Below are 12,266 nucleotides of genomic sequence, written 5' to 3'. Positions count from 1 at the left end.
ACCGCAAAAAAAAAAAAAAAAAAAAAAAAAAAAAAAAAAAAAAAAAATAATGCCATTTGCAGCAACGTGAATGGACCTAGAGATTCTCAAACTGAATGAAATAAGTCAGAAAGAAAAAAAAATATCGTAAGATATTGCTTATATGTGGAATCTAAAAAAAGACTACAAATGAACTTACCTACAGAACTGAAGTAGAATTAAAGATGTAGAAAATAAACTTATGGTTACCAGAGTGGGCTAAGGGGTCTGGGTGGGGGGAGGGATAAATTGGAAGATTGGGATTGACACATACACGCTATTGTATACAAAATAGATAACTAGTAAAGACCTACTGTACAGCACAGGGAACTCTACTCAATACTCTGTAATGGCCTATATGGGAAAAGAATCCAAAAAAAAAAAGTAGATATTTGTATTTCTATAACATATTCACTTTGCTGTACACCTGAAACTAACACAACATTGTAAATCAATTACACCCCAAATAAAAGAAACAAAAAAAAACCTAGTGTCTAAACTGTGGGCTTTGGTTAATAACAGTATCAATATCATTGCATCGATTGTAACAAAAGCACCCTGCCAACCCAAAATGTTAATAAGAGAAAATGCCTGTGTGTGGGGGGTGGGCATCTGGAATTCTCTTTGCCATCTGCTCAGTTATTCTGTAAACCCAGAACTGTACTGAACAAGTGAAATCTATCGATTAAGTATAAAAAGAAAAGCAAGAAATCCCAACACTGGCCCTCTGGCCTGGTGCTCCAGGGCCTCAGTGACATGGCCACCTTCTTGTGGTGGCCACACCAGCTGCTCGTGGCCCCCACCCCTGCCGACACTCTGTTCCTTACTCTCCTTCCCCAGGGTGTTGGCAGTCATGGTCAAGGGCCCACACTCACCTGTGCCAGGTACGCTCTGTACAGGAAGACATCCCTTTCCACATCTCTCTCCAGGCTTGACGGCTGTGGAAAAGCAGGTCAGAACTCTTGGTGGCTACGTGCCCAACAGGCCCTCAGAGGCCAGAAGTGGGCAGCTTTCCCAGTAGAGTCTGGGTCCTAGTCCCGGCCCTGGCTCTCCGCTGCCTATGACCTTAGGCAGCAGGAGAGCAGCCTCCACTGAGGGCACGCAGCGTGCCGGGCACCTCATTCTGTGCTACCCTGACATCTCCCTGGGAAAGGAGGCTCGACCGTCACCCCCATCCATCCAAGTGAGGGATGGGGGCACCAAAAGTGCTGAAACTGCTCCAGCCACACAGCAGGGGCCAGGGCAGAGCCCACGCTTCTGACCACTGGACACGTGGCTGCTTGTGTCAATGCGGAAGGACCCCAGGGTGCAGTGGATCAAAACAGAAACTGCTCAACAGTATGGGTGGTCCGAGGACAGCAAGGGGTGGGGGTGGGGGTGGGTATGGGAACATCCTGATGCCCAAGTTTGTACAGGCCGAGCAAACAGGCCTGGGAGGGTTCCTATCCGGACATGAATGGTGGATACTGGAGAAGGGATGGCACCCAGCAGGAGATGTGCGAAAGGGACTTACTTTCTGTAACAAATACTTCCATGCCTCTTGTTCCTGTCCTGCTTTTGTTTCAAAACGTTCTTTAAACGTGACAAACAGGAGAGATGAAGGTCAGCCTCACTCGGAGGACCTTTCTGGGAGAGCTCAACTTGGCTGCCCCAGCATAGCGATGCCTGGGTCTAGCCAGGCTGGGTGAGACCCTGGGGACCGCCCTCTGCTCAGGGACGAGGCCTACAGGCCACACTCCCTCAGCCCAGCCACCACACAGAACCCAGAAGCAGGTGTGAGGTGACCTCCTACAGGGTTCACTGTGGGACTGTGAGGGAGGCCCCCACGAGGCTACGGGCAGGCGAGGGACCCTTCCTCAGGAGAACAGCTTTGGACCACGCCCCAGGGTGCTGGCTGACTTCCTGTAGGCCCTGTGGCACCTGGGGTAGCACAGAGCAACTCAGCCCAGAGGGTATGCGGGTGCTGGGACAGGCCACCTGGGGGCTGGGAGAGGAAAGTGACATGGGGGAAGGGGGTCCGGCCACCTTGGAGTCACTACTCCAACAACCTCTAAACCACAGGGCCTGGGGAAAAGCACAGAGAGAATGAACAGCCTGTCCAGCTGCCAGAGCACGGGGACAAATGTTCTGGAGCCCCGCCGGTGGGAGCACGCCAGGACTGCTCTCCCCCGAGGCTGAGAACCAGACTCCTAGTCCCCAGGCCTTCTTCCCAGCCTGAGGGGGTGAGGGCGCCGAACATGTCCTCCTCCCAGGCCAAGGGAGACTGCGAACAAGAAGCCTGGCTCCTGGCCCCAGCCAGACTCAGGCCAACTTTGCCTGGGAGTCCCAGCAGCTTGCTCTGGCCTTGGTGGCCAGGCTGGGGATCCGGCCATGATTTGGAACACGGTGTCCTCTATATAAGTGACTCTGAAATGACCCTCAGCGGTGGACATTGGTGAGGACAACCCACCTGGGGTCCCCATACCACCCTCAGTAAAAAAAAAGAGACAAATGCTGGCTGTTGGTATCTTTGAAGCAGGGACACAGTGGGATGCCCTGTGGGGGACCAGGGTCCCAGAGGCAACTCTGAGCCTCAGCTGCCCCCTCTGTAAAACAGGCATCACCACTGACCCTGCAGCACTGCCAAGGGGGGTCACCGAGACCCCACACACAGACGCCCAGGACCCTCTCAATCAGCCAAAGAGAGAAGAGCTTCTGGGAGGTGTAAGAACAAGGACAGATGCACAGACCAGGGAACACCAGGGACTGTGGTGCATGCCACCAGGTTAGTGGTCTGGTCCCCAGGCCTGACAGCTCATCAGAATCACCTGGGAGCTCAGAAACCAGAAAAGCCAGGAGGCTTACGTCCACCAACGATGTCCAACCCCGGGGTGGCCGCAAACTGCCTTCAAACAGCTCAGAGGTGCAGCCAGACCTGAGAGCAAGGGGTACTGTAAAGGGAAGTCGGTGATGGGGTTTGGGAAGGGTGATCACGTTCCCTCCCCTTACTGGCCATCAGTGTCCCCTGACCACACTGGACGGTCAGCTCCTGGAGACGTTCTTAGCTGCTTCATCCCTAACACCTGTGCAGTGCCTGCCATCTTGTGGGCACTTGCGAAATGCCTGACAAGTGGGGAAACAAACATCATCACCGAGACACACCAGGTGTTCTACCTGGCGCCACCTCTGGTGGTGCCTGAGGTTGCTGGGGCTGCTATAACTAACCACCAGCTGGTGGTTAAAGAAACAGAAACTTATTCTCTCATGGTTCTGGAGGCCAGAAGTCCGAGATCAGGGTGTCGGCAGAGCCGTGCGCCTTCCACAGGCTCTCTGGGAGGATCCTTCTTTGCCTCATCCGGCTTCTGGTGGCTCCAGGTAGTCCCTAGCTTGTGGCTGCCTCACCCCCACCTCTGCCTCCATCTTTTCTGTCTGCCTCAAGCCTCTCTCTTAGAAGGACACCAGTCATTGGATTTAGGGTCTATCCCAGCTGATCTTGTCTAGAGATCCTTCACTGAATTACAGCTGCAAAGACTTTTTTCCAAAGAAGTCACATTCACAGGTCCCGGGTGGACATATCTTTTCAGGGACACCATTCAACCTTGTACAGGCTGCCTAAGAAGGTTTAGGTGGCCTGTGGACCAGAATTAAATCACGTCAAATGGCTCAGCAGGGATAGGACTCCCATTCTTCTGGAAGCGTCAGGTAGAATCTCTTGGTTTGGTGCCGATGCATCCTTACCACGTTGCTAAAGAGGGTGTAGATCCCCCAGCTCATAGGTTGGGCTGCAGTGTGCCTCCAGCAAGAGTGACTGACTGCTGCGGGCTTCCCTGGTGGCGCAGTGGTCAAGAATCTGCCTGCCAATGCAGGGAACACGGGTTCAAGCCCTGGTCCAGGGAGATCTCACATGCCGTGGAGCAACTAAGCCCATGCACCACAACTACTGAGCTTGCGCTCTAGAGCCCGCATGCCACAACTACAGAGCCCGCATGCCACAACTACTGAAGCCCATGCACTTAGAGCCCATGCTCCTCAACAAGAGAAGCCACCGCAATGAGAAGCCCACGCACCTCAACGAAGAGTAGCCCCCGCTCGCCGCAACTAGAGAAAGCCTGCGCGCAGCAACGAAGACCCAACGCAGCCAAAGATAAATATAAATAAAAATTAATTAATTAAAAAAAAAAAAAGAGTCACCGTTGGGACTTCCCTGGTGGTTAAAAATCCGCCTGCCAATGCAGGGGACACGGGGTTCGCTCCCTGGTCCGGGAAGATCCCACATGACGCGAAGCAACTAAGTCCGCGTGCCACAACTACTGAAGCCTGCGCGCCTAGAGCCCGTGCTCTGCAACAAGAGAAGCCACCGCAATGAGAAGCCCGCATACCACAACAAAGACCCAACACAGCCAAAAAATTAATTAATTAATTAATTTTTAAAAAAAGTGACTGCTGATCTGGTTTCCTTTGTTTTCCATCACTCTCTACATACAGCAGTCACGCTGATTCTTTCAGCAAGGAGGTAAAGTTTGCATATTATGACACAATAAGACTGAAAGAACACATTGCTGTAATGTAAGCAGAACAGACACACAATAGAAAACAGACGGCAGATCATGAGTATAACGCTGAACCTCACAGGGACCCTACTGAGATGAATGTCATCGTTCCCATTTGACAGGAGGGGAAAGTGAGGCTCAGAGAGGTGCAGTGACTCAGCCCTGGCTGCAGAGAGAACACAGAAGAGACAGAATCTGAGCCCAAGTCTGTCTCAATCTTCTCATGGTCTACACTACCCCAGCAAGGAGGCATGTAACAACCATGGTGCTGAACAGACAAGGTCCCCCAGATATGTCCATAGCAGTCCCTGGGACCTGTGAACAGCTTACGTTACATCACAAAAGGGACTTCACAGGTGTGATTAAGATTATGGACCCTAAAAATGGAGACACTATGCTGGGTTATCTGGGAGGATCCAGTCTAATCACGGAAACCCTTAAAAGCAGAGGACTTTTAGACAAAAGAAATGAAGGAGAAGGGAAATTCGAGAGACTCCAAGTGAGAACCCTGTGGCTGGTTCTGAGATGGAAGGGTGATATGCGAGGTTGACGACTGGAGAGAAGCATCCAGAAGCCTCCAGGAGCTAAGGGTGGCCCCTGGCCAAGAGGTAGCAACTTGAACAAGTTAGGAAGGTGCTTCTTCCCCAGAACCTCCAAAAAAGGACATAGCTGGGCCAACACCTTGATTTTAGCCTAGTGAGAGCGGTGTTGGACTTCTGACCTACAGAAGCTGCGAGATAATAAACGTGTGCTGCCTTACTTAAGCTGTTGTTTGGTAATTTGTCACAGTGGCAATGGAAAACTAATACAGTCATGCAAATGTTATTTCAATGATTCCTAACCTCTTACTGAAGTCTGTTTGAGGTTTTACCCCCCATTACGCAGATGACACTCAGAGACATGGGGTTCACTGCCAAAGGCCAGAAGGGAAAGCAAGCCTTCTCTACTTCAGAATCCAAATTCCTCCCAACCCTCTGGCTACCTCTGGGAAGATGTCTACCACTCCCTTGTGTGGCGCTCCGATGGCCTCCCACACCTTCGGAATAAAATCCAAACCCTTGCTGTGGCCCTTCAGGCCCTGCCCCTCAACTCTGCCCACCTCATTCTTCATCTCCCCCACTGTGCTCGCCCCACTCCTGCCACACCACCCTCGTTTGCCTTGACTACATGGAGCTCACTGCTGCCTCAGCACCTTTGCAGCAACTTATGGGGTTAGAGCCTTCTCAAGGTTTGGTCACAGGTTAAAATGGCCGTCAGAGAGGCCTGATCTGACCACTCCCACGTGAAGCAGCCCCCACCCCCATTTCTAATCAGCACTTTTTCATCTCCCGTCTTCCCTAGAGGACTCAAGCTGAAACTATGTATTCACTTGCTTCGTTACTCATTTACTCTCTTCAGGACACTACACCATGAAGGCAGGCAAAGACCGTGTCACGTTCACTGCTCTTAAAAATTCTCCAATGGCTCACTCTCAAAGTGACAGTACCATCCATGTGCCTCCCCAAATGGTGCTGCTAGTGGCCCCTGCTGCCCCCTCTCCTGTCACCCACTCACTGCCTGGTTGCCTGGGCCCTGCCTTGAAGGGCTATATTTTCTAGCTCTCAAACAGCCAGGCTCACTCCCACCACTCTCCGTCGCACCACCTCCTGACATCTTGTTTATTTACTTGTTTACTGTCTGTCTCCCTTGGAAGCTGAGGTTTCCAAGAGAGCTGGGAGTTGTGTCCATTTTGTCACTGCTTTGAGCCCAGCACTAATATCCTGCCTGGCCCATACAGATGCTCAATGAGGAATGAGTGAATGAATGAGTGAGCAAGTCTGGGGAGAAATAACCTGGTTAGTGGGGCAGGGTAACGAGGGAGAAGCCATTTCTCTCTTGAGCCTCCCTTTTCTCACCTGTAAAATGAGGATAAACAACAATCCCTACTTCACGGGTATTGAGGGCATGGCGGCACAGTGTGGGTGCTCAACAGATGTAAACTATTATTGTTGTTGCTATTTTTATTATTACTACTGTAGCGTAGTATCATTACCATTGTTATTATTACTATAGCGGTATGAACCCCTCTCTTACTCAAATGCCTCCCAAGGCTCAGTCTGAGTGAGCGCTCAGAGTGAGAAGTATCGTTAAAGTGTTACTGCTTTGAGTTTGGTCATAGGACAAGGATAATTCTTCACCGCGCTCTGAAGAGATGTGGCGGGGGGGGGAGGGGCGGGGATGAAACGGCGCGAGGTGAAGAGGGAGGGTTTTTAAAATCAGAGCGCGACCCACAGCCACCAGGAAGCGTCTTCCGCCTCCGCCCCCAGGGTCCCCCAGCCCCGCAGCCGCCGCACCTTCACCCGCTGCGCCTCGTTGATGCACTGCTGGTAGCTGCCAATGTAGAAGGCATTCTTCACGTCGAACAGCTCGTCCACCTCCCCGGAGCCTCCAGAGGCTGAGCAAGGAGCCGGAGGCGCCATGTCGCTGCCCTCTCACCCGCTACTCCCACTGAGAGACACGTCGGCCGGAAGGAGGGAGGTACCGCGGGGGCACGCCGGGAAATGTAGTTTACTCGTTCCTCCCTAGAGATGAGCCAATGGGAGACTCAAACGTGAGTCAGAGGGGCGGGAGACGCAAGTGCGCCTCGCAGGGCATCTGTAATTCGATTCGATCCTGAGAGCCAACGGGATTCGGGGAAGAGTGGTAAGGATGTGGTAGAGGTTAGGAATGGCAGTGAGCTGCAGAGGGTGGGACCAGGCAGGAGGCAGATCCAGTAAACTGGAATGCTTTCCTGACGTCATCAACACGCGCCGGAAGCACGGCTCACACGGGTGCTTACATGGGACTGGCTGTGAGGATGGCTGGCTTCGCGGAGCTTGGGCTGTCATCCTGGCTCGTGGAACAATGCCGGCAGCTGGGTTTGAAGCAGCCCACGCCCGTGCAGCTCGGCTGCATTCCCGCCATCCTGGAAGGTGAGTGTGGCTAGGCCTCTTCTCCAGGAGGCGTCCCCGCTCCTGTCGCCTCACTTTGCCTTCTCGCAGCTTTTGCCCACGCCGGCCCCGTGAGGCGAAGGGCAGTCTTGGCCCTTACGGGCGATCCTGGGTTCCGGAGGCAGACTAGGCAGTGTCGGCGTTTAGGGTGTACGGCTGACTCGCCGTGTGTCCGCACCCAAGTGATGTAATCTCTGAAACTTTTATAGTCTCAGGGCACTGGGAGGGTTTGATGAATAACTAATAGATAGTACTGGGAAAATTCGGTAGAGCTTGGATTACTATCTCCATTTTACAAATGGAAACTGAGTCAAGATTACTGGTAAATCCACGGCTCTGGTCCCTAGACTGCTCTTCTCCCCACTCCTCTGGTCCAACCCAGTTTTACCATTAAAGAGACGCCTTCAGGAAGCCTAGGATGTGACAAATTGAGGCATTAAATAAACAAGGATGAAGCAGTCAGTAGGGAGCATAGGATGCAGATTGGGGGGAGGACATTCTGGGTTTCCCAAGCCCTGATACCCCGGAAGGAGTCAAAACGAGGTCGTGGTTAGTAGCAGGCCTCTCATGTCAGATGGATGTGGGTTCCAGTCCAGCCTGATACTCACTGTCTGTGTATCCTGGGCAAATCTTTGAGACTTTGTTTCCTCTTCTGTTAAATGGGGATGATAATGGCCTCACCTTTCTAAAATGTGTCAGTTGCTCTAAATGGAAAGTTGTCAGAATGCCTGAAACGGAAAGAGCACAGGCCAGTACTGAGCATACAGTAATTGCTCATTAAATGTTAGCTGCTGTAAACTGTGCCCGATACAACACCTGTCTACACCTGTGACACTGCTTTGCCCTCTGCCCAGGTAGGGACTGCCTGGGCTGTGCCAAGACAGGCAGTGGCAAGACGGCAGCGTTTGTCCTGCCCATCTTGCAGAAGCTGTCTGAGGATCCCTATGGCATCTTCTGCCTCGTCCTGACACCCACCAGGTGAGCCCCCCAAAGCCCTTGTGGGTGAGTTAACCAGCTGTATTCTCTTGGGCAAGCGCCTTTACCTCTCTGAGCGCACTTTCCATGTGTGCAAGATGGAGACAGAAATTATGCCCACCTCTTAGAGGTGCTGAAGAATTAACAAGACAGTGTGTGAAAAGTTCTGAGCACAGGGCTTGACTCAGGGCAAGCAGGAAGGCCAGGAAGTAGGGACACAGGCAGAGAAAAGGCCTGGGCCGAGCTGGGGCTGGGGGCAGAGAGGAGAGGACTTGGACACTGACCAGCCCTGGGGGAGGGGGGACTGACACTTGGGTCTCAGGCTTTGATGACTGTGGTGTTGAGGCCATTGCTGAGGACGTGGGAAGAAGAAAGGCCAGTGTGGGTGGGACTGGCAGGGGACAAGCCATGGGCTGTTTGGGGACCCAGCCTAGTGAGAGGGCAGGGGCCACAAGGGGCCTCCAACACTCAGTATCAGAACCTTTGTTCAAAGGGGACTGGGAGCCTCGGAGGGTGTGTGAACAGGAGAAGTCCAGGCAGGAGGCCGTAGGGTGGAGATGGGAATGAGAGGCAAGCACAAAACCGCTATCTGACCCAGGCTGGCCCCTTCATGCCCACAGGGAGCTGGCCTACCAGATCGCAGAGCAGTTCCGGGTCCTGGGGAAGCCTCTGGGCTTGAAAGACTGCATCATTGTCGGCGGCATGGGTATGGGGGCCCCAGGGAGGCTCTGGGCATGGACCCTCTGCAGCCTCAGACCACCCAGCCCCACCTCTCGCCCTCCACCCACAGACATGGTGGCCCAGGCCTTGGAGCTCTCCCGGAAACCACATGTGGTCATCGCCACACCAGGGCGCCTGGCTGACCACCTCCGCAGCTCCAATACCTTCAGCATAAAGAAGATTTGCTTCCTGGTAAGTCAGCCTGGGGCCCTGATACATCCATGTGGGAAATGTGTGTCCCACAAGCCATCCAGCACCACGTTGGGAATGGCGACAAGAACAGCTAAGGAACCAACAAAAGGGAGCCTGTATTAGTAAAGATAGTTGGGGGCTGGGCCTCTCTGAGGAGGTGACATTGGAGCTGAGATGGGTGAGGGAGCAGGCCTTCAAGACCTAGAGGGAGAGTGCTCTAGGGCCCACATCTAAGACCAGGAAGGAGGCACACGGGGAAGGTGGGTTGAGCCCAGGCATGTAGTCAGGACTCGGACAGCGCCCTCACCCCAGATCCCTACCCACTGCTGCCGGCACGACAGGTGATGGATGAGGCAGACCGGCTGTTGGAGCAGGGCTGCACTGACTTCACCGTGGACCTGGAGGCCATCCTGGCAGCTGTACCGGCCCGCAGGCAGACGCTGCTCTTCAGTGCCACGCTGACCGACACGCTGAGGGAGCTGCAGGGCCTGGCCACCAACCAGCCCTTCTTCTGGGAGGCTCAGGCCCCGTGAGTCCATAGCCACGCTCCTGGGGGAGCAGGGCAGGCCGGGGGCCAAGTGGCGGTCACACCCAACAGAGGTTACTGCCCATGGGCAGGGTGGGTTATTGGCCTCACTCAACAGAAGGGGAAACAGGCCCGCCTGTCCCCAGTGTGTGCACAGTAGAACAGCTGGACCAGCGCTACCTGCTAGTGCCTGAGAAGGTCAAGGATGCCTACCTGGTCCACCTGATCCAGAACTTCCAGGACGACCACGAGGACTGGTCCATCATCATCTTCACCAACACATGCAAGTAAGCGTGGGCAGGCCTGCCTCTCCCGTCCCCCAGGCGTCCCTCCCATAGCCCTTCACGGAGGCCTGAGAGGTGGCCCAAGGTTGGAGGTATGAGGCATACAGACGGTCTCGGCACTCCGGGGCCTCTGCTCAGACCAGCAGTTTTGGAGGATGCACTCAAGGGGGCTCAGAGAGGTCAAGCAGTTTGCCAAGGTCACCCCTCCTGAAGGCAGAGCCAGGATTTGGGTTTCCTCAGACCTGCCTTTAACCGGAAGGGCTGAGGGCATCAGGCTCTCCCCAGGTTCTCACTTGGAGTCTCTCGAATTTCCCTTCTCCTTCATTTCTTTTGTCTAAAAGTCCTCTGCTTTTAAGGGTTTCCGTGATTAGACTGGATCCTCCCAGATAACCCAGCATAGTGTCTCCATTTTTAGGGTCCATAATCTTAATCACACCTGTGAAGTCCCTTTTGTGATGTAACGTAAGCTGTTCACAGGTCCCAGGGACTGCTATGGACATATCTGGGGGACCTTGTCTGTTCAGCACCATGGTTGTTACATGCCTCCTTGCTGGGGTAGTGTAGACCATGAGAAGATTGAGACAGACTTGGGCTCAGATTCTGTCTCTTCTGTGTTCTCTCTGCAGCCAGGGCTGAGTCACTGCACCTCTCTGAGCCTCACTTTCCCCTCCTGTCAAATGGGAACGATGACATTCATCTCAGTAGGGTCCCTGTGAGGTTCAGCGTTATACTCATGATCTGCCGTCTGTTTTCTATTGTGTGTCTGTTCTGCTTACATTACAGCAATGTGTTCTTTCAGTCTTATTGTGTCATAATATGCAAACTTTACCTCCTTGCTGAAAGAATCAGCGTGACTGCTGTATGTAGAGAGTGATGGAAAACAAAGGAAACCAGATCAGCAGTCACTTTTTTAAAAAATTAATTAATTAATTAATTTTTTAAAAAAGTGACTGCTGATCTGGTTTCCTTTGTTTTCCATCACTCTCTACATACAGCAGTCACGCTGATTCTTTCAGCAAGGAGGTAAAGTTTGCATATTATGACACAATAAGACTGAAAGAACACATTGCTGTAATGTAAGCAGAACAGACACACAATAGAAAACAGACGGCAGATCATGAGTATAACGCTGAACCTCACAGGGACCCTACTGAGATGAATGTCATCGTTCCCATTTGACAGGAGGGGAAAGTGAGGCTCAGAGAGGTGCAGTGACTCAGCCCTGGCTGCAGAGAGAACACAGAAGAGACAGAATCTGAGCCCAAGTCTGTCTCAATCTTCTCATGGTCTACACTACCCCAGCAAGGAGGCATGTAACAACCATGGTGCTGAACAGACAAGGTCCCCCAGATATGTCCATAGCAGTCCCTGGGACCTGTGAACAGCTTACGTTACATCACAAAAGGGACTTCACAGGTGTGATTAAGATTATGGACCCTAAAAATGGAGACACTATGCTGGGTTATCTGGGAGGATCCAGTCTAATCACGGAAACCCTTAAAAGCAGAGGACTTTTAGACAAAAGAAATGAAGGAGAAGGGAAATTCGAGAGACTCCAAGTGAGAACCCTGTGGCTGGTTCTGAGATGGAAGGGTGATATGCGAGGTTGACGACTGGAGAGAAGCATCCAGAAGCCTCCAGGAGCTAAGGGTGGCCCCTGGCCAAGAGGTAGCAACTTGAACAAGTTAGGAAGGTGCTTCTTCCCCAGAACCTCCAAAAAAGGACATAGCTGGGCCAACACCTTGATTTTAGCCTAGTGAGAGCGGTGTTGGACTTCTGACCTACAGAAGCTGCGAGATAATAAACATGTGCTGCCTTACTTAAGCTGTTGTTTGGTAATTTGTCACAGTGGCAATGGAAAACTAATACAGTCATGCAAATGTTATTTCAATGATTCCTAACCTCTTACTGAAGTCTGTTTGAGGTTTTACCCCCCATTACGCAGATGACACTCAGAGACATGGGGTTCACTGCCAAAGGCCAGAAGGGAAAGCAAGCCTTCTCTACTTCAGAATCCAAATTCCTCCCAACCCTCTGGCTACCTCTGGGAAGA

The 12,266-nt window shown here is 52.5% G+C and overlaps 2 protein-coding genes across 3 annotated transcripts in view; one reads left to right on the top strand and one right to left on the bottom strand.

The window, feature by feature from the left end:
• The window catches only part of COPE (COPI coat complex subunit epsilon), a 17,925-nt gene extending 10,871 nt beyond the window's left edge, over positions 1 to 7,054 (bottom strand). The window contains exons 1-2 of the mRNA XM_007116946.3: positions 6,881 to 7,054; positions 894 to 956 (exon numbers count right to left, since the gene is read on the bottom strand). Of these exons, the coding sequence (XP_007117008.1) occupies positions 894 to 956; positions 6,881 to 7,006 (189 nt within the window). The 5' untranslated portion in view covers positions 7,007 to 7,054. The remainder of the gene's footprint in view (positions 1 to 893; positions 957 to 6,880) is intronic.
• Positions 7,055 to 7,335: 281 nt separating this feature from the next.
• Positions 7,336 to 10,404, top strand: LOC112067630 (probable ATP-dependent RNA helicase DDX49). 2 transcript variants are annotated; one of them, XM_055082313.1, is made up of 6 exons: positions 7,336 to 7,498; positions 8,375 to 8,494; positions 9,112 to 9,197; positions 9,282 to 9,403; positions 9,745 to 9,932; positions 10,076 to 10,404. In XM_055082313.1, exons 1-6 carry the CDS (start codon positions 7,431 to 7,433, stop codon positions 10,218 to 10,220), a joined length of 729 nt encoding a protein of 242 aa, XP_054938288.1. In that variant the 5' UTR covers positions 7,336 to 7,430; the 3' UTR covers positions 10,221 to 10,404. The 2 variants fall into 2 exon arrangements, with proteins under 2 accessions (XP_054938288.1, XP_028339604.1); XM_028483803.2 differs by having other exon boundaries at positions 7,337 to 7,498; positions 8,371 to 8,494; positions 10,076 to 10,402.
• Positions 10,405 to 12,266: the final 1,862 nt, after the last annotated feature.

Source organism: Physeter macrocephalus, unplaced genomic scaffold, assembly GCF_002837175.3.
Source record: "Physeter macrocephalus isolate SW-GA unplaced genomic scaffold, ASM283717v5 random_72, whole genome shotgun sequence".
Classification (NCBI taxonomy): Eukaryota; Metazoa; Chordata; class Mammalia; order Artiodactyla; family Physeteridae; genus Physeter; species Physeter macrocephalus.
The sequence above is the reverse complement of the archived record's forward strand: the minus strand, read 5'-3'. Positions and strand labels throughout refer to the sequence as shown.

Excerpts from the sequence above, each read along its gene's own strand:
- LOC112067630 (XM_028483803.2), top strand. The coding sequence starts at position 7,366 with ATGGGACTGGCTGTGAGGATGGCTGGCTTCGCGGAGCTTGGGCTGTCA. Across the intron at positions 8,495-9,111 it reads CTCGTCCTGACACCCACCAG|GGAGCTGGCCTACCAGATCG; the intron begins GTGAGCCCCCCA and ends TCATGCCCACAG. Across the intron at positions 9,404-9,744 it reads TAAAGAAGATTTGCTTCCTG|GTGATGGATGAGGCAGACCG; the intron begins GTAAGTCAGCCT and ends CCGGCACGACAG.